Source organism: Sminthopsis crassicaudata, chromosome 4 (genome assembly GCF_048593235.1).
Source record: "Sminthopsis crassicaudata isolate SCR6 chromosome 4, ASM4859323v1, whole genome shotgun sequence".
Classification (NCBI taxonomy): Eukaryota; Metazoa; Chordata; class Mammalia; order Dasyuromorphia; family Dasyuridae; genus Sminthopsis; species Sminthopsis crassicaudata.
This window is the reverse complement of record NC_133620.1, coordinates 69682784-69704984: the sequence shown is the minus strand read 5'-3', so window position 1 is coordinate 69704984 and position 22201 is coordinate 69682784. Positions and strand designations below refer to the sequence as shown.

General features: G+C 37.8%; 1 protein-coding gene across 3 annotated transcripts in view; it reads right to left on the bottom strand.

The window, feature by feature from the left end:
• Positions 1-22201, bottom strand: part of LOC141565455 (major histocompatibility complex class I-related gene protein) — a 58445-nt gene that overhangs the window by 27265 nt on the left and 8979 nt on the right. The window contains exons 2-4 of one of the 3 annotated variants that reach the window (XM_074308517.1): positions 18158-18279; positions 17174-17274; positions 11885-12051 (exon numbers count right to left, since the gene is read on the bottom strand). In XM_074308517.1, coding sequence (XP_074164618.1) covers positions 11885-11939 — 55 coding nt within the window. In that variant the 5' untranslated portion in view covers positions 11940-12051; positions 17174-17274; positions 18158-18279. The remainder of the gene's footprint in view (positions 1-11884; positions 12052-17173; positions 17275-18157; positions 18280-22201) is intronic. The other 2 variants (XM_074308518.1, XM_074308519.1) reach the window with 2 other exon arrangements.

Genomic DNA, 22201 nt, shown 5'->3' with positions numbered 1-22201 from the left:
GATAGAGCTCCAAAGAATGGCTCTCTTCCTTCATAAGAGGTCTTATGGGAAAGTGCAAAGACAGGTTTATAAGAGGGGCAAGTCCTGGAATTGGAAGCCCTAGGTTTGAGTCCTGCATTTCTACTCCCATGACTCTGGAAAAAGTCATTTTACCCTTCTGAAGGCATATCCACACATGGAAAATGGATATCATACTTTTTGTTATCAGCTCACAGACTTGTGCTTTGGGATTTTTCAAAATTCAATTTTATTTTATTTTCAATTCTAAAGCTCTTCCAACCCAATCACCTCCCTCTTCTCTGCCCATTGAGAGAATAAGAAAACCAAAACCTATTACAAATACATATAGTCAAGCAAAACCTTCATGCCTTAGCCACATCTTCTAAAAACATGATTCAATCAACACTTTGAGTTTCTTGGCTTCCTATATGGAAAGCAGTATCATATTTCATCATGAATTCTTTGGATTGGATCCATTGTGTTGATCAAAGTTCTTACGTTATTCAAAGATGATTCTCTTTTTGCTATGACTGCTATTGTATAAATTGTTCTCTTCATTCTCCTCGCCTTACTTTGTATGTGTTCTTACATGTCTTCCCAGGTTTTACTAAAACCATACCCATACCATTCTCGTAGTACAACAGCATTCCATCACATAAATATGCCATAACTTGTTTAGCCATTTCCCAACTGATAGGCACCCTGTCAGTTTTTAATTTTTTTAAACAAAGTCCTTTTAAGTAAAGACTCATATTTATGAAATTACTATACAAGATTATTGACACTTAAAACTGAACCAAGATTTTTGAGATTCTCTGTATAAATGTGAGGCATTACTTACAAGGCATGTTTATAGTGACTCTATATGAGTAGTTATTATCTCTCTCAATTCTTTCTTATTCTCCCAAACTCTCCTTTTTCTCTGGCTCCATCCCATAGCCAGGTAGTTCAATGATGTACTTAGCACCACAGGAGAGTCCCTTATTCCCTGGCCTTTATACCACTAGGAGGGATGTCTACTCCAAGCCAGTGAAGACTTCCTCTGGCAGAATGGGCAGAGGAGAACAATTTGCCCCAAAGGCAGCTGTGGGGAGCTTAGAACTTGATCAGATATTAAAGACACCAAGGTCATCCAGTCATCTTGACTTTTGTCTTGGTTTTAGTTGACTCATGAAGAAAGAATAAGATTCACAACTTTGTGCAACTCAGTGTTACTTCAATCTGTTTCACGAAGGAATCAAGACACCCCCCATGATGTCACTGGTCCTCTTGGAAAATGGACAAACAACTTCTTGCTTTGATAATTCTCTAAACTCTGTCCACCACAAAGTGGTTTTTAGTGGGGTCCTTTTCCTTGTTTTGGGATCCTTTTGTCTCTGTCTGATGCCTTTATTTTATTTAATTAGGAGCTATTTTGAATCTTCTATTTTCAAGGTCATCTAATTCAAGTCATTATATTATAAATGAAGAAATTAAGGTTACAGAATCACAAATTTTGAACTATCCTTGAAAAATGGTTTATCTATGGCCATACTGCTAGTAAATGAAAGATCCAGGACTTGCCCCCAGATCCAATTCTCATTTTTAATACAGCTCTCCACTCTGCCACGATAGCTATCAAATGAAATGAGGTAGTTGAATTAGATCATCTCTTAAGGTTCTTTCTGGCACTAAATCTCATAATACTATAAACTCCTTTCTTTAAAAACAAGTTTTGTTGATATTTTTTTGTTGTGTTTTTTCATCTAAATTTCTCCTTTCTCTTTCTTCTCCCAGAGAGCCATCCCTTACAATAAAGAATTTTCCTTCTCTCCTTTCTACCTAAGAATCTCTTTTTTTCTTCATCTTTTGCACTCTAACCTCAGAATAACAAGCTATTTGTTTTTGGCAAGGATAATCCTTCCACCTAGATTTGATCCTATGCCTTTACCTCTTCTGGGACTTTGGGATTTATTCCCTTCTCTTTTATCTTCAGTCTTTTTCTCTCTACTGGCTTCTTCCCTACAAATATACTCTGCTCTTTATTCTAAAACAACAACAAAATTCTTTTCCTGAACTGTTACCCAAGCTAGGGTCCCTCTATTCTCTTCACTATCAAATGTCCTTAAAAAGAGTAAGACTCATAGAATTGGAAGAAATTTTAGAGGTTGAAGCAGTTTTGACTTCCACTGAGAGTTTTTCTTTGTAGTGTAAATTAAGGGTTCTTAGCCTTTTGTATGTGTGTCAGAGATCCCTTTGGAAGTCTATATATCTATATATAGAGAGATATACTATACATGCACAACTATTATATGTATGTGAAATATCTCCGATAGATGAAATCATCCAATCACTGGTTGGTCACTTGTCATATTACAATTGAGCTCTTATTGTTCATAAAAGTAAAACTAAACCTAAATCTTTATCTCTATAATTTCCATACAAAGTCCCAAAGGAACTAGCCTGGAGTTGCAGCAATACTAACAGCTGACCATAAAACAAAGGAGAGCCAACCTTTAGAAAATAGATTTCAGAGACTGCTGACTGGGAGGAAGTTAGAGTGTCCAGCATAGAGGGAAGCAAACAATAAAGGGAAGCCAGCAAATGGACTCCAAAGAGAAGTAGGCTTTTTCTCCAGTAAAATTAGTTGCTGATTATGAATTTTGGGAGGAGGGGTACTAAATCCAAAGGGGGAAGGAGACTTACTCTTAGTAGGAAAATATTTCTATTTTATGTGAGTTTTTTGAAAACATGTCTTTTTTTTTTTCTCCAATTACATGTAAAAACAATTTTTACCATTCATTTTTTAAACCCTCCATTGAGAAAACAAGCAATTTGATATAGGTTATACATGAATAGTCATCAAAATATATTTCCATGGAAATCCTGTTATTGTTAAATATTTTATTAATTCCAATGATTACAGGACAGCATAGAAGCATCGTCTTTATAGAGAGACATGAGCTAAATTTAGATGTTCCCAGGAGATGAACCTCTGGTTGGGGGCCAAGCCATTAACATTTCTAAGAGAGAGAAGCTCCCATGATTGAATCCCCTCCACTTGAACTCAGAACAGAGATCCTTAACCGTAAGTTACAAGTACTATTCTATATCATATATGTTTATTTCATTTATATATACTGCCATACTAGGAACCTTATCAGAAAAATAATTAAATCATTTCCATACTACTGGTGATTTAGTAATTTGGTAATACTCTACTCTCTACTTTACTTCCACCTATCATATTTGCAAACTGGCTTTTGTTCCTACTACTACTCTATTAAAACTGATTATTTGACAGAGAGGCTTGGAGAGACATATCAACTGATACTGAGTGAAACGAGCAGAACCAGGGGATCATTATACACTTCAACAATGATACTATATGAGGATGTATTCTGATGGAAGTGGATATCTTCAACACAGAGAAGAGCTAATCCAATTCCAATTGATCAATGATGGACAGAATCAGCTACACCCAGAGAAGAAACACTGGGAAATAAGTGTAAACTGTGAGCATTTTTTTTTTGTTTTGTTTGTTTTTTGTTTTTCTTCCCAGATTATTTTTACCTTCCGAATACAATTCTTCCTTTGCAACAACAACAACAACAATAAAATTCGGTTCTGCACATATATATTTTACCAAGCATATACTATATTTAATATGTATGAGAATGCCTGCCATCTAGGGGAGGGGGTGGAGGGAAGGAGGGGAAAAATTCGGACAGAAGGGAGTACAAGGGATAATGTTGTAAAAAAAATTACCTATGCATATGTACTGTCAAAAAATGTTATAATTATAAAATTAATTTTAAAATTATTAAAAAACTGATTATTTGAAAATTACCTGTAATCTCTTCCTAATCACTAAGTCCAATAGCTTTTTCTTTTGAAACAAAATGTTTTTATTGATGCTCTTAAAAAAAAAATCACTTATTTCCCAATTGCAGACACTACCTCTTTTCTTCCCCCTGCCAGCCTCACCCAACTCTCCTTTGGAAAAAAAAAATTCAACAGCCTTTTCTCAGAACACAGAGGGATTGAGATCCCTCTGTAGCATTTAATCATGTTGACCATGGACTTTTTCTTGAAATTCATACCTCCATTGGCTTTTATTATATTATCATTCTGGTTTTCCTCCTGCCTCTAGGAGTGTTCTCTCATTTCCTTTGCCTCCTTTAGCCCTAAACATTAATAGCTAGCATTTAAGGTGTGCAAAGAGCTTTACAAATATTATCTCATTTCTGAGTGAAATGAATAGAACCAGAAGATCCCTGTACGCTTCAATGCTGTATGAAGATACATTTTGATGGAAGTGGATATCTTCAACATAAAGAAGATCCAACTCACTTCCAGTTGATCAATGATGGGCAGAAACAACTACACCCAGAGAAGGAACACTGGGAAGTGAATATAAATTGTTAGCATTACTGTCTATCTACCCAGGTTACTTATACCTTCGGAATCTAATACTTAGTGTGCAACAAGAAAATGGTATTTACACATATATATTGTATCTAGGTTATATTGTAACATATGTAAAATGTATGGGATTGCCTGTCATCAAGGGGAGGGAGTAGAGGGAGGGAGGGGATAATTTGGAAAAGTGAATACAAGGGATAATATAAAAAAAAAATTACTCATGCATATATACTGTGAAAAAAATTATAAAAAAAATAAAAATAAAGATGAGGACATTGGAAACTAAAAAAAAAAAAGTTATCTCATTGTATCCTCTTGCCAATCTTGAGAGATAGATATCATTATTATTATTATACATGAGAAACCTGAATCCGAGAGAGGTCAAGTGAAATGCTTAGCATCACACAGCTACTAAATGAATGAGACTGAATTTGAATTCTGAGTACTTCAGATATTCTATTCAGACATTCTACCAAATGTAAATTTATTTCAAAATGACTATCGAAATTATACCATCTTTCAAATTCTTCCTCAAATGTCTTCTCTTTCAAGAAGGCTTCCCAGATAAGCAGATTTTGAATTTTGAGTACTTCAGATATTCTATTCAGACATTCTACCAAATGTAAATTTATTTCAAAATGACTATCGAAATTATACCATCTTTCAAATTCTTCCTCAAATGTCTCCTCTTTCAAGAAGGCTTCCCAGATAAGCAGATGGGATCCCTTATTTTGAACTCCTGTAATACCTTTAAAATACATCTTTTATGGTAATTATCATACACTACTTTATACTATGGCTATTTGTGAGCTTGTCTTTTCCTTACATTTCCCCCCCCCCTCCCTGAGGCTGGGGTTAAGTGACTTGCCCAGGGTCACACAGCTAGGAAGTGTTAAGTGTCAAATTTGAACTCGGATCCTCCTGAATTCAGGGCTGGTGCTCTATTCACTGCGCCACCTAGCTGCCCCCTTGTGAGCTTGTCTTATCCTCCCTCATAAGCTCTTGATTAGTATTTCAAATTTATTTGAATCCCCCTCAATTCTTAGCATAGTATAGGTACAATAATATATCAGTTGAATCAAGCAGACTATAAGTAGGACTTTAAAATTTCTGAAAATAGGAGAGGAAAATTGATTTATAAAAAATGGCCAATACAGGAAGATTTATCAAGTATCTTATTCTTGTTCAGAGTCATCCAAGCCTGCTAGCATTCCTTTCCAACATGCTGTTTCTTCCTCCTCCTCCTTCTGTTGATAAACAGAAGAATTCCATGATTACACAATTCATTATTACACCAATTTAGATATGCTGTGAAGAAAATCATGTTCTCCTAAATAACTATAAACAGTCCAGTCTAGCCTAGGCAAAAATGAGAAGTTTGTAGACGTGGTCTTTGGTACCGTTCAAACCAATCCTCTAGTTCTAGGTTTATTTCCCCCACAATAGATATTGTCACTTCATATTTCTATGTGTCTATGCCTTTGATAGGTATTCCGATAATGCTCTTTATCTTTTCTACCTTCTTTGTACGTCCTTACTACTCTTCAGGAGAAGCTAAGTGTAATAATCAGAATGAGTCAAATCCCAGTAAAGGTGTTATCCCTTCCATAAAAGTAAGCTTTAATTTAGTAAAGAAAACCGCCATTCTAGATGGTTCCAAAAGATATAACTGAGAATTTTGGAGACTGTTGCTGGCCTTGGGAGGAATTATTTTGAATGAAGGTCACTGGTTTCTTTCTCCTCTGATTCCCAAAACTTGCAAGTTTCATATCGACCCTATTTCCTTAAGAAAAATGATTATAATACATTACATATTCTACTGTCTCTTAAAGGTTACCTAAATCCAATGACCTTTCCTCAGTCCTCATTTTAGAACAAAGACAACAGTGTTAGGCAAGAGTTGTGGGTGGTGGGGAGGATGACTAATGGCTTATATTTGTACAGAGCTTTAAGTTTATAAAGCACTTTTACATATTGCAGCATTTAATTCCCATAATAGCCCTTTGAGGAAGATAATCTAACTTTTATTAACCCGTTTTATGGACTAGGAAAAAGAGAGAAAGTAAAATGACTTACATGATATCACTCAGTAGTAAATAGAAGAAGCTGTCAAAGGATCTTAGCTCTACAATTTGGAATTATGTCCAAAGAGTTATAAAGCTGTGTATATACTTTGATATAATAGTACTACTAGTTTTCTGTAAGGGCAGGAACTTTGGAGAAATATACTTAAGGCTCAGTATGAACTCAGTGGAATTGATAAGGCAATGGTTATCTAGTTTAGCATGAGTTCTCTAGTTCAGTCTGACTGATTTAATCTTACAACAAATAATGGTTTCCTAGTGATATAATGATTGGTTTATACTAAGTATACTGTAATGATGTAATTGTAATAGAATATATAAGCTGGAGCTCAAGCTCTCAGACTGAGAGAAACATTCCATCTTCATTAGCCTGGTAGTGGCTCTCCTGCTTCCCCCACTGAGACCAAGGCCCGTCTGAAGGGCCTCCAGAAAGTAGCCAAGCCCAAGGTCAAGGAGACAGACTGTGAAGGAGACAATAAAGATTTTTGGATTTTATCCCTGGCTATTCTTGTGGTGATTATTCTGCTGAAAACAAAGCTGGTCCCAAGATCTCCAGAAAGCTAGCCCTCCAGAAAACTAACTAGAATACTACACTTTTCTGCTTCAAAGAGATAAAGAAAAAGGGAAAGGCCTTTAAGTACAAAAATATTTAAAGCAGCTCTTTATTTGTGGCTAAGAATTAGAAACTGAGGGAATGCCCATAATTTGGGAAATGGCTGAACAAGTGGTTTATGAATGTGCTATTGTGCTATAAGAATTGATGAGCTGGATCTGATTTAATCTTATTTCTCAGAAAAACCTGGCAAAACTTACATGAACTGGATACAAAGTGAAATGGACAGAACCAGAACAGTGTATACAGTAATATAGTATTATAAGATGATCAAATGAGAATGACTTGGATATTCTCAGCAATATTTTATCCAAGAAAGTTCCAAAGGACTTATGATGAAAAATGTTATTTCCAGAGAAAGAACTAATGGCTTATTTAATGCATATTGAATCATACTTTTTCTTCTTTTTTTTTTTTTTTTTTCCACTGAGCAATTGGGGTTAAGTGACTTGCCCAAGGACACACAGTTAGGAAGTGTTAAGTGTCTGAGACCATATTTGAATTCAGGTCCTCCTGATTTCATGACTGGTGCTCTATCCACTCTTGAAGCATTCTGTTAAAAAAAAACTTTCTTGGGGCTTTTGGTCTGCATTTTCTTTTTATAACATCAGATAATATGGAAATGTTTTGCATGACTTCAAATATGTAATTTATATTAAATTGCTTACCTTTTCAAAGAGGAAAGAAAGGAGGGAAGAAGAGAATTTGGAACTCAAAATTTAAAAAAAAATGTTAAAAATGTTTTTGTCTACATGTCATTGAGGAAAAATTAAATTTAAATTAATTTTTTAAAAAGGATCAAAGCACTAGATGTAGAAGGAGCCTCAAAGCCTAGCTAATCTAACCATCTTATTTTACAGCTGAAGAAATATCAACTCTAGATCTCATAACAGCGCCATCAGTTAAGCAAGCAACTTATTCATTAAGCATCTTTGGCATTATGTTAGATAAAAAAAATACTTTTTAAAAAGTAAGATATGAAACAGTCCTTAATGTCAAGAACCCCAACTCCAATGCTGTTGGCAAAATACAGTGATGCTATGTATTTAGCCACAATATTCTATAGTAGATAACTGTACAAATCAAAAATGGTAGTCATGTTTCTTTTATTTTTTATTTAAAGCAAAAACTTTGCTTCCTGCTCACTCCTAGATCTATCAGAAGTAGACTGGAATCTTTATGGGTCTAATTTCCCTCTCGGAGGAGAGATTTTACAAGGATGATCATAATCATAAAAATTGGCATTATATTGTGCCTACTCTGTGTCAGGAACTGTGATGAATGCTTTACAAGTATTTGATCCTCTTGACAATTCTTGGAGGTAGTGCTATTATTATCCCCATTTTATACTTGAGGAAACTGAGGCAAACAGACTTGCCCAAGTCACACAGCTGATAAATGGCTGAGACTGGATTTGAAATCAGGTCTTACTTGGACTGAACCAGGAGAACAGTGTACGTGGTAATAGCAACACAGTATTATGATCAACTATGACAGACTTAGTCTTCTCCACAATACAATGATCTAAATACAATTCCAAAAGACTTGTTATGGAAGATGCTATCCCTCACCCAGAGAAAGAAGCATGGAGTCTGACTGCAAACTCACTCTTTTGGTCAGATTTGAACTCACATAGGTGAATCTTCCTGACTCCAGGTTTAGCACTCCATCCATTGAACTAGCTCCTAAAAGGCTAAGTAATTTGCCCAAGATCACACAGCTAGTCAGTGTCTCAGGCTGGACTTGAACTCAGATCTTACTACCTAGGCCAGAGGCTTTATCCACCACACCACTGGACTGCTTCTTAGGATGCCCTCTGTCACATGGGAGAACGCTGCTGACCTAGATTCACTCACTGCACGTGGCTTTGTGCAGCCTGAAATAAGGAAACAAGGTTAACTGTAAGAAGTGTGACCCACTTTTCTGCATATAGAATTCTGCAGGTAAGAGGAATGGCAGGTGCCACTTTGCCCTGGAGAGTTCTGCCAGGCAACCAAAGCTTGTTCCCATAGTGACTCCTCCTTTTCCCATTACCCCTGATACCCAAATCTTCAAGACGCCCCATCAGGTCTGCCCTAAAGCAGATGAAGTTTCAGAGCTCCTATGTCTCCTTCACCTATCTTCCACAGCCTTCTCACCTTCCAAGCTCCTTCCCCCTGGCCAGGCTTCCTCTCCCGAAGGGCCCAGGCCATCCATGCTCCCTCCTTCCTTCTCCTCCAACTTTCACTCACCCTCCCCTCTTTTCAGGACTTTCCACCCTCCTCCTCCAGGGTACCTCCTATTCCTTCACCTTCTTCCAGCTTCCTTTTATATGTTGTCTTTAAGCTCCTTGAGGGCAGAGAGTATGGTTTCTTTTGTTGTTCTCTTTGCACAGTAACTGGCACAAAGTAAATGTTCAACAAATGCTGACTTATTGCCACCCAAGACTTCACCTCAGTCCCTCAAATGTAAAATGGCCATAGTAACAGCAGCTACCTCAGGGTGAAACAGAGGAGGAATCATATAAATGACTATTCCCTCCATCTCTTCCCTTAGGCTCCAAGCAGAAAGCAGATAATTCAGGAAATTGATGGTGAGTAGCCTACTAGAGAGCTCTATCTAGGGAACAAAGTCAAGTCCTTGTAGCAATATTTCTCTTCTGTTATTGTTCAATCATTTCCTTCTCCAGCTCATTTTACTGATGAGGAAACTGAGGCAAACAGGGGTAAATGACTTGGCCAGGATCACACTGCTAGATCATGTCTGAGACCAGATTTGAACTCAGTAAGATGAGTTTTCCTGACTCCAGGTCTTCCATTCTGAAGAGCCACCTTTTATTAATTAACCCTTTCATGACACTAATGGGATATGTTAGGCTGGTAGAAAAGATACTTTGGGCAGTTGTTCCCTTGTGCTATCTTTTTACCCCCCTGCCCATCTCTAAGTGGAAGTAGCTCACATTTAGATAGTTAGAAAGCACTTTCCTCAAAAGAATTCTGGGACCCAAGTAGCACAATTTTTATTGATTTCTGTTTTAAGAATAAGGTGACAAGGAAGCAAGAATTTATTAGTTACCCTACTATGTGTCAGGTACTATGCTAAGTGTTTTTACAAATATTATTTGAAGCAAGTAATATTATTATTCCCATTTTACAGTTGAGGAAACAGAGCAGAGGCAATATGACTTGTCTAGGATCACACAACTGGTCCCTAAGGCTTTCCTGACTCTAAACCAAGCACTGTATTCACTGTACAAAAACCTGATATGGATTTGAATATGGGCAAATCACTTAATTTCTCTAGATATCAGTAAATATCCATTTGCACAACTAGTAAATATGGGAATGGAGATCCAAAGACAGATCTCTCCTGACTCCAAGTTTAGTGCTGCCTTTTCTGAGGAAGACCTACATTTCTCCCAGCTAATTTCCCCATTAGTATCTTTAAGTTACAGGAGAGATAATAAATACAAAGGCATGAAGGAGCCCAGAATTTTTGCCATCCCTTTCCATCCAGCCAGAAAGTTAACTTTTCTTATCACTAAATGCTGTTCAGAATCCTGCAGTTTAAAGAAGCAATTCAAAAGACTACAAATGAATTCGGGAGCCTGGCTCTGCCAATTAACCAGTCTAAGGGAACTGTGCACTCCTTCCGGCCTCAGTTTCTTCATCTGTAAAATATCTGGTGCAGACCAAATCCAGCTTCAGATACATGAGCAATGTGACTGTGATCATGGAGACATCAGCTTCCCAGAACTCTCACCAAACTCTCTAAGATTACATATACAGATTAGATTGAAATCAATATTCATGGAGGCAATTTCCAAACTTGGAATTTCCTACAGGAGACTTTCCTTTAGAAATCACAGACTTGGGCCATTAAAAAAAAAAATTCTGCAAACTTGGAAAACATCCTCTCTACTTATTCCTTGAGATCTTTAACAGCAGTTTGAGAAGCATTTTTTAGGGACAAGCTCATTCTATCTTTCACATGTTTGGAGCAAATCATGGATATTTCTGTTTCCTAGAATGTATTCTCTTCCCCTCATCTCTTCCAGAGAGAAAAAGGAGAATGGATTTCTGCCTCAAAAACTTTCCTTCCCTTTTGGGACAGACCTGTGATTTCCATTTCCATAAGAAATTCTAGTGTAGAATTGGGACATTCCCTCCACCCATTCAAGTATCCCAATGCATCCGAACCTTGGTGTCCTGGAGTGTTGAAATGGTTAAAAGACTTTCCCATGATCGCCTAGCCTGTATGGGTCAGAGGCAGGAACAGACCTGGGTTTCTTTGACAGAGATCAGTTCTCCATCCACCTGAATTACTCTCTGCTGCCTCTCATAATGCTCCTAACTCCTTTTGTATCTTCTAGTCTCTCCCTGGGTCCTTTGGTCTAACTCCAGCTTGAAATGAAGGGGAAATAATGAAGTGGGATGATTCCCCATGCTCCAACCACAAATGTCGGCACACATTCACGCCAGAAAGGCAGGAAAGAAAGGCAGAAAGAAGGGGAAAAGGAGCAGCAAAGTGGGGAGGGGAGAGAAAAGGGGGCTATGAAAGGCATTCTGGAGAGGTTTTCACCCACTCGGAAGCAAAAGGAAATTTAAATCCTCCTCCAAAAGAACGGAAAAACTGTTCTATTCCTCCCTCAAACACCGGGTAAACCAAAAATACCCTTGCTTGGCACCAGCTCACCAGCCCACGATTTCATCACAAGTTTTGAGAAGAAAACTTGTAGTTCCTGGACTTACCATTCCAGAGCTAGAGGGGAAGTGGGGGATAGAGCCTGACTTGGGGTACTCACTGGCATGGCCTCCTTGGATGGCTGCTGTCATGAGGAGATGAAGAAGGAAGATCATCTGAGGGCTTAATTAACACGTTCTCCCTCCAGACCCTCCGTCCTACTCTGGTACTTCTTGAGATCTGACACTCCTCCACCAGCCTTGGGGAATGAGGAACTGAAACCTCTTCCTGTGGAGAGGAAGGGAAGTATCGCATCAGTTGCTTGGCAGATTATAGAAATAAAAAATGAAACTAGAATTACAGGAAACTAAGAAAAACCCTAAATTCCAAGCCAAACAATGTGATTTTGGTTTCTCTTCTCATATCCCATGAGATTTTTTCTAACTTCTACCCCTCTTTCATCAGCCTCAGAGCCTTAAAGGTGTATTTTTAAATTGTGCCAAAGAGTTATGATCCTAATTCTTCTTTACCATCACACCGGATCCAATGAGAAGAGTTCATGCAAATCACCCAATTCTCTGAAAGACAACAAGAGAGTCATAGCAGGAAATGATTCCAACAGCTACCCACTGCTTGCCTAATTTTCCCTTTTTTCTTTGTTATTGTTCAGTTGTTTCAATCGTGTTTAACTCTTCATGACCCCCTTTGGCAGAGATTTTCTTTGCTGAGATACTGGAGTGGTTTGCCATTTCCTTCTCCAGCTTGTTTTACAGACGAGGAAACTGAGGCACAGGGTTAAGTTACATACTGGGTCACACAGTGAGTAAGTATCTGAGGCTGGATATGAATTCAGGAAGATGAGTCCTCCTGACTCCAGGCCTACTGACTACTTGACCAATTAAAGGTGGAAAGATCCATTTAGTTAGCTAGGAATTAAAGTAAAACAAATCACAGCTCTAATTGTAGAAGTTTTTCAGGATAACAAACCTCAATTTGCTGTTTAAAACTTCTATCCATTGTTTTTGGTTCTGCAATCTGAATTTAAGTGCATTTTTATTCCATGTGAAAGTCCTTCTAACATTTGAAGACAGCTCTATCCACACTCACCCTTCCCAGTCTTGTCTTCTCCAGGATAAACAGCCTTAGTTCCTTCAACCAATCTTTCTATGATACAAAATCAACACCCTTCACCATTCAGATCCATTCAGATTGCCTTCCTCTGCACTTCTTCCAGATTATCAAGATTAATGCCCAGAGCCTCCAGAAGTGGTCAGTACAAGGGATAGGGGGATTCCTCCTCTTTAGAAGATATCCTTCCCTTAATGGACATGTTGTCCAATGTAGCATGTTTTGGTTTGGCTTATATGTCAAATCATGCTGTTGACTCAGTTGCAGTTTCTTCAAGAAATAAGAGGGGAAAAGAACTACAAGTTGAGTTTTTAGTGCTAGGGGCAGAAGTACATGTCCATTCAAAATAAAAGAAAATTTCCCCCTTTTCTTGAAGGCAAATGTGATCCTAGTCAAGCAAATGAATTTTACTTAACACTCTATCAACTGTCTCTTCTTTGCTCCACAGGTACTCAACGATCTGATATCACTCCATGTCTGTGAAATGAAGGGATTGAATGAGATGGCCTTTGAAGTTTCTTCCAGCTCTAGATCTAGGACCCTGATACTTAAATCTCAGGACTTTAGCATCCTACACATATGTGACTTTCATGAACCTGTCTCCCAAAATGACCCTTTCACTTCCTGGCTCCCATTATACTTCTAATTCCTAAATATAAAAGGTCAACAGTGAATTCAAGAGAGGTTTCTCTTATTTACATTACCCAAAGAGAGGGAAGCCTTAATGATCTTAGTAATACCCTTAGTTTGATCATTACTATAATCACTTTCAGGCTGTACAGGTGACTCCCTTTAGCAACTGGTTTAGTATATAAGAAGGAAGCTAGGGAACTTTAAGGGTAGCGAGGCAGCTCAGTGGATAGGCTGGGGTTCAGGAAGACTTCTTTTTCTGAGTTCAAATCTGATCTCAGATTCTTAAATTTGGGGCAAGTCACTTGCCCTCAATTTCCTCATCTGTAAAATAGGCTGAAGAATAAAATGGCAAACAATTTCAATATCTTGCCAAGAAAACCCCAAAGGGGGTCATGATGAGTCACAGGAAGGAACTCAAACATTGTTTACTTGACATTAAATCTTTTATTCAAGGGAAAATTGATTAGGTTCTCATTCAATTGAAAACAAAGATTTTTAGACAAATGTTAAGGAAAAACATAATTTATTATTTCCAAAAGGGAAAAGGTTTAATATGCCTCTATAGAGTTATTCATCTGATTCATCTGAGTAACAGAAAAAACAACTTGATGGCAGACTTTGGGAGATGGCCTGAAGGGGAGGATCAAGCAGTTCAATATAGTGAATTTAAGATCCTTATTCTAAAAGTTCTAAGTTTTTTTCACAACCCCAGTCTATATTCCCCTCCTTTCTCATTCTGTCCCTTCATGGCATCTGCTAATTTTGCCTCATTTTATACCCTTTACTGGTGGGTTAATATAGACAATCAGTATCCTGAAACTCAAATAGGAATTCAAGAAAACACTGGCTGGGACAGCTATGTGTTGCAGTGGATAGAGCACCAGCCCTGAAGTCAGGAGGACCTGTGTTCAAATTTGACCTCAGACATTTAACACTTCCTAGCTGTGTGACCCTGGTTAAGTCACTTAACCCCAATTGCTTCAGGGGGAAAAAAAAAAGACTGGACATTTCTCATTCTAGGGTATTTTGATGGTGGCTTTAACTAGTTCAGGACCATGTCCAAATTCCTCTGAAGACTTCCCAGACTCCAGGGAAGCCTCAAAAAAACAAGCTTATTCTCTGGGCACACAGAGTACAAGCTATTTTCCTGCTAGAAGCAGATCTCAGATATGTCACCATATGGATGGGAGAGAGAAGTACTTCAAGAGAGGTACTTGATCAACTTTTAGAGCCCTCATTCTGAAGAATGCTGGAAAGGCAGGCTAAGGCTTAGGCTCCTGGCTGGGTCTCAAAGGCATACCTACTGGCACTTTCAGACAGAAGAGGCAGACTCCCAAATCCCACCAAAAGAACAGTTATTGGTGAATGGGATGCTGAATAAGCATCTGGGGCTTCAGATGTATAAGCACTAAGTTTAGAAGCTTTCCCTTTTCTTTAGCTACTGAATACCTACTTCCTCCCTAGATTTCCTTCAATTGCTTTCAGTCCCTACTGCAGCAGTATCACCTACCCATTGAAGGAATTCTCTAGACAAATGTTAAGATATTTACCTTACAATAATCCTTCAATTTAATCTGAACAGATTTAACTTGGAGAGGATTGATTAATAATTATCAAAGAAAAGAAAAGTTATTACTGGCATAGAAAACATGAACTTGGAATGACTAATTGAAGAAAAAGCAGCCCACTTTTAACAGCCCTTAACCACTTTTCTAAAGCTCTTGCACATAGGTATCTCCAATGCTTTTTTACTTAAAAATTGTTGAAGAAACAGAAGATGCTCTGTCATTTGGGACAGCCCTTTGAGGGGGTGGGGAGATAGAGAAGGGACAAGATCCATCTCTCCATTTGGGAAAACTCTCCTTTTCAGCAGGCTACTGAAGCTAAATAGGAAAGATCCAGGTAAACTGAGTGGATGCTCATCAGATGGAGAATGGCTGAATAAATTCTGGTATATGGATATTATGGAGTTATTATTGTTTTATAAGAAATGATCAGGAGGATGATTTTAGAGAAACATGGAGATTCTTACAAGAACTGATGCTAAGTGAAATGAGCAGAACCAGGAGATCATTGTACACAGCAGCAGCAATATTATACAACGATCAAATCTGATGGATGAGGTTTTTTCCAACAATGAGATGATTCAGGTCAGTTCCAGTGATTTGTGATGAACAGAGTCATCTACACCCAGAGAGAAGATGGTGGGAACTAAATGTGGATCACAATATAACATTCTTACTCTTTTTGTTGTTGTTCACTTGCATTTTGTTTTCTTGCTCCCTGTCTTTCCTTTTTGATCTGATTTTTCTTATGCAGCAAGAGAATTGTATAAATATGTTTATATATATATGATTTAACATATATTTTAACATATATAACATATATTGGATCGCTTGCCATCTAGGAGGAGGGGTGGGGGAAAAGAGAGGAAAATTTGGAACACAATGCTATGCAAAGGTCAATGTTGAAAAATTATCTGTCCATGTTTTTAAAACAAAAAGCTTTACTCCAAGCCTGGAAAATTGGTAAGAAGTATTTTTCATCCCAATTTTCCAGATGAAAGAACTAAGGCTCAGAGAAATGGTGTGTCTTGCCCCAGATCACATAGGTACATAGTATGTAAACTGACTCCCAAATCCACTGTCATGCTGCTTTTGCAAAAGGTAGACCATTCTATTTACACACATATATTGTATCTAGGTTATATTGTAACACATGTAAAATGTATGAGATTACCTGTCATCGGGGGGAGGGAGTGGAGGGAGGGGGGGATAATTTGGAAAAATGAATACAAGGGATAATATTATAAATTAAAAAAAAAAAAAGGTGGACCATTCCCTCTTCCATGTGAGTTTCTCAATACAGAAGGGTGATGAAAGAGTCCCTAAATTTCACTTTCACTTTAAATTCACTTCAAAGCCCTAGCATGAGGGAAGAGGGAATACTGTAAATATTTCTTTAACTCTTTTTTTACTTCTCTCCCTCCCTTGTAACCCTAGAGTTTCCTCTACCAATGCAGGTGAATCTATATTACCTTAGAAAGCTTCATGGGGGCTCTGAGAGATGAAGAGACTTAACCCAGAGGCACAGAGCCAGGATGTGTTGGAGGTAAAATCTGAACCCTGAGCTTCCTGACCTGAGGTTCATCTCTTTATGTACTAAGTCTTACTGTTCCTATTACTAATTAGGTTTATTTAAGGATCTGAAATATTTGTGTCTATCATTATAATATCATTATGAAGACTGAAATATTAAAGGTCCCTTTGGAACTCCTCCCTTCAATAAGGGACCATCCTAGCTATTAAATAGATGAAAACAAAGGACAGTTTTGAGGTTCTGAAGGTGGTCCTGAAGGAGTCCAAACCAAGGCAATTAGCCCTTAAACTATAGCTTAAACATAAACTTAATGTATAAATTTTTATATGATTGATTCACAAAGTAACAACCAAGAAAAATATTATCATAGACAGGTTTTATGTTAATAATATTATGCTAATATTATAATTGTTATGATATGGTAATTATAGCATATTGGCATTATATTCATTTCATATTATTAACATTAAAGTAGGTAGAACAAGGCATTTTAAAAATCTTGTATCAGATTCTTTTCATCTGATTTGTCAGTGCATCATTAGCAGCTTACCGAATTCTCCCATGACCAAGAGCTGGAACAGGAGGAGGCTCAGGTCATTATTGTCCAGCTCCTGAAGCCATGTAGATGACACTATCTCTAACTTCTTTCCCCTGGGGAAGAAGAAGCACTTGAACTTTGACTGTAATACAGCTCATGTCCAGGTTGCTCTTTCCAGTTACTGGAAAGAGCAACCTGATCTCATCATGGTGAGATAAAACATCAGCATTCTTACAATAAAGGCAAGTCCCAGGGAAATTCCACACAAGGCTTTGTAACAGGCAAATAGTACACAAAGAAGAAGAGACTTTCAACAATTTTCATCTCTGCATTTACAGAGCTAAACTATACCTGAGAAGAAGAGGCATGATATTAGGTCTTGTTTTCTTTTAATTTAGATTTGTTCTCTTGGTTCTTGGGAAAGATTAAATTATATGGTGATTTCCATAAGTTTATATCTGTGTACTCATAGGAAAATTGCTTAACTCTTGAGTGCCCCTGGCAACTGTCCAAGAATATATTAAAGAAGAATTGCTGGGAGTTCCTAGAGTCAAAGATATTTCAGATATTGACTGCCCCTCCTCCCATTAGAAAGTTATATCCGTGTAGTCATGCAAAACATTTTCATAATATTCATGCTGTGAAAGAAAACAGACTCCCCCCCAAAAAAAAAAAAAAAACTTTAAGAAAAATAAAGTAATTTTGTATTCAGGTACCATTGGTTCCTTTTTTTTTTTTTAAATAAATATATAGATAGTATTTTTAGTTGTCTTGGATTGTTACTATCAAGGTTTCACGGTTGGCAACCCCTATGCTGGGAGCATAGAATCCAGAAGTCTATGAAAGTCAACTTAAGATATGCTGCTGTTTATCATCAGAGAAATTTAAATCATAGCAACAGTTATAGGTATTTTGTTGTAGGATTATTATCTCCAAAGAACGGGCTTCCTTGGAAGACAATTTTCTAGAAAGCACCAACTTATTTTTGGTTCTCACCTGCCTATGTGGAGTTGGTGGAAGCCCTCCTAGTGTCCTTACAGCAGACAGCTTCATTCCAGGGATTGTGCTCACAACAGTGAATCAGTATTCCTTCTTGACCGTAGAGGAAAGTCAATGAACTAGGAATTAGAAATACAACTATGAAACAAAGCAGCCCTCACCCTCCAGGAGCTTGTGATCTTGTCAGGAAGATGGGTACAAGTTATGAGAGATCCAGAAAAAGACCTTCAGGAAAATCTGAGGGAGAAAGGATCGTATTCAACTGTGGGGGGGATGGTGAGAAAGTCCAGATTCAAGTTCCATATCTGGAATTTGCTAGCTTTGTGACATGATGAGCAAGTCACTTAATCTCTTATAAATTTCTTCAAGAAAGTGACGATCACAAGGCAGGAGCTGTTTTCTCCCTAGGAAGTTTGTGAATTCGCAATGCTAGCTGTTATTATAATTCAGGTCTAGTATTGTTATTATTATAATGCAAGTCATAGATTTTTCTAAGGACCAGCCCAACTAACTTTGGAAAATTCAAGACTAGAGAATAAGCCATAAGGTCCCTTGTTTGCTTCAGCCAAACAAGCCTAGTTCCCAGTTGCTCTTACCCAAACACTTCTCCTTTCTCTCTGTGTACCTTCTCCCTAGAATGTTTTCCTTCCTCATGTCCTATAAGCCCTAAGTCCCTTCTCGTCTTAACTCAAATGCCATCCCCTTTCCTTTCCTAATTCCCCCAGTGGTTAGAACCATCTCTCAGTCACTTCATATTTATTTTGCATTAATCCATGAATGTGTCATTTCTCTGAACTATTTACTTTTGATCTTTATATCTATAAAGCCTAGCACACGGCTTGGCACATTGTAAGAGCTTGTTGGTTCCTCTGATCTAAGAGTTTAGTGACATTGATAGGAAAAGAATAAAGCTAGTCTGACATACTTTCTACTTGATGGGGCCATGCTGGACCTTTGTGATCAGTCACAGTTTTCAGAAATACTTTGCCTTTTCGTCAGATCTTGTCTGAAGTACTATCTTCAGTTCTGGGTACCATAGTTTAAGAATATTAATAAGCTGGAAGGTATCTAGAGAATAGTGGAGATTGAAAGACCACCTATCTCTGGCAGATGAGAATCATTTAAAGAAATTGGGCACATTTAACTTTCAGAAGGAAAGATTGAGGGGAACAGAATAGTTGTCTTCTTCAAGTAGTATTTGAAGAAATGTAAATCTTGGTTCCGAGGGCTAATTTTATGGGACATTTTGCCCATTGGTAGAGATTGATTACTCAATGAGAGGAGAGGAGAGTTGCTGAGATTCAGGAAAGAAAAGATAAATTCTCAGTTCCAGCTTCCAGAGTCCTCAGAGAAAAGATATAAAATTCCAATTTCTCTTCAAGCCTGTGAAAAGAGAGAATCTAGGAAGAAGCTGACATATAATAATGTCCTTATTCTCAGATTATTACACTAAAGATTTTGAGGAATTTCCCCTTGGTGAGACCTGGGACTCTCTCTTGGTAGAGCTGAATTATCTCCCTCCCAATGGGAAAAGTCTCTTCACTCTTTATTACATGGTATATATTTTCCCAGGTAACAGACTTTCTCTGATTTCTGTTTTATATAAGCAGGAAAAAAAAGAGGTTTTTTTTTTTTTTTTTTTTTTTTTTTTTTTGCTGTTTACTATGAATATTGATTGTGGAAAGACATCAAAAGCCTTGGATAGAGCTTGGAATACTCTGTCCCTATTAAGGAATAGCTATCAGAACTCTAGTTTAAATCTAAAATTACTTTCCCTACACTAATGACATTTTTTTTCCCCCCTGAGGCTGGGGTTAAGTGACTTGCCCAGGGTCACACAGCTAGGAAGTGTTAAGTGTCTGAGAACAGATTTGAACTCTGGTCCTCCTGAATTCAAGGCTGGTGCTCTATCCACTGCGCCACCTAGCTGCCCAACTAATGACATTTAAGGGAAAAGATAGTTATGATTCTAGCTAGTACCACCTCCCTCTGAGGAGAGCAGAGCAGTCAGACTCTGGCCCCAACTTCCTCCCTCCTCTCCTAGCTCAGGAATCAAAGCTAGAAAGAGCCATTCTTGCCTGCCTGCCAGCTGCATCTGTGCAGACCCTGGTGGACCAAAACATAAGACACCCAAACACCTCCCATTCTTCCAAGGAGAAGTGATTAGATTTGTAGCCTGAGACTCAGCAATGTGCTAGAAAATGTTTAATAAGTAAATGGAGTGGAGGTGGAGAGGAAGTTCTAAAGATAATCTGAATCATTAACATTTTCTCCACCTTTTTAAGTCTAGAATAACTAGATCATCAAGGAAAGGATAAATCAAAGCTGATTTCTGAGGTGTGAATGGTCACAATCAAAATTTAATTGTGAACTGGCTCCAGCCTTCAGACAGTGGTTAGCCCTGCCCTCAATCTAATTTATGGGATTCCTAGGACTCCAGACAACTTTTTGGCATTTGGAAGGTAAGGAAATGTCTCACTTGGAATTATCAGTTTAGTGCATTGTTAATTTGGATTTGGAAAACATCAGACCGTTCCAATACAGATGATCAACAATGGTGATAACTAAATCTCAACTAATGGAGGCAGGTTGGGGGGGGGGTGTAGGTGGGGGGAGATGTACAGCATTTTTCTTGAACTTCCACTTGGTCAAAACATGGAAATTGAAGAATGGCAGGTCATTCAAAAGCTATCAGTAGGGGTGTTGCTATAGGAAGTACTTCTGTATTCTTTGGCATCAGGTTGCTTTTCCTAAGGAAGTTTGCCTTGGGGTGATAGATATTAAAGAAACTCCCACATTGTCTTTCCACATACTATTTGGCCAAGAAGAAGGCAAACACACAGCAAATGGCAATTGGCCACTGGCCCACAATCCCCCAAACAGATAGACAAGATAGTATCACCTATTGGAAATGATCATAGAATTCAGAATTTTGAGACTGCTGGAGGTTTGGGGGGAAAACAATTTGTGCTGAGAATGCAAACATAAAAATGAAAAAAATTGTACAAGGAATTTACATTCTACTAGTAGAAAACAACATTGACATAGATAAACAAATACAAAACATAATAACAATAGTTGTTTACAAGTACTTCATAAATTTTATCTCATTTTATCCTTACAACAATTTTGGGAAGAAGGTGCTATCATTATGCCCATTTTATAGATGAGGAATCTGCACTGGTTAAATGACTTGCCCAGGGCCATATAGCTGATAAGGTTTAAGGCAGGTTTTGAGCTCTACTATGCCACTTAGATGCTTATGTAATTCTGGGAGGGAACACTAAGGACTGAGGAGAATCTGGAAAGGAATCTTCTACTAGATGGCATTTGAAATGAGCCAGGGGTTCTGAGACAAGAGAGAGACAGAGAGAAACAGACAGACAGAGACAGGAAGGGAGAAAGGAAAAAAGGGAGAAGAAAGTACTAATTTTTTCATCTTTGCAAAATCTTGTATTCCAAAATTTTCTCCCTCTTTCTCCCTTCCCTTTCCCCTAGACTACAAGCAATCCAATATAAGATACATATATGCAATTCTTCTAAACATACTTTCATATCTGCTATGCTGCACAAGTAAAAGCTGATCAAAAGGGAACAAAACACGAGGGAAAAAAAGCAAACATAACAATAAAAAAAGTGAAACTATTATGCTTTGATCCATATTCAGTCTTCACAGTCCTCTCTCTGGATGCAGATGGCTCCATGAGAAGCTATTGAAGTTGCCTTATTTCAACTCATTATTGAAAAGAGCCAAGTTCATCACAGTTGATCATTACGTGATCTTGTTACCAAGTGCAATGTTCTCTTGGTACTGTTCAAACAATTTAGCATCAAATATTGTTGGGGATGTGGGAAAACTGGGACACTAATGCATTGTTGGTGGAGTTGTGAAATGATCCAACCATTCTGGAAAGCAACATGGAACTATTCCCAAAGGCTATAAAACTGCATACCCTTTGACCCAGCAGTTCACTATTGGGTCTGTATCCTAAGGAAATCATAAAGGAGGGAAAAGGACTTACATGTGCACAAATGTTTGTA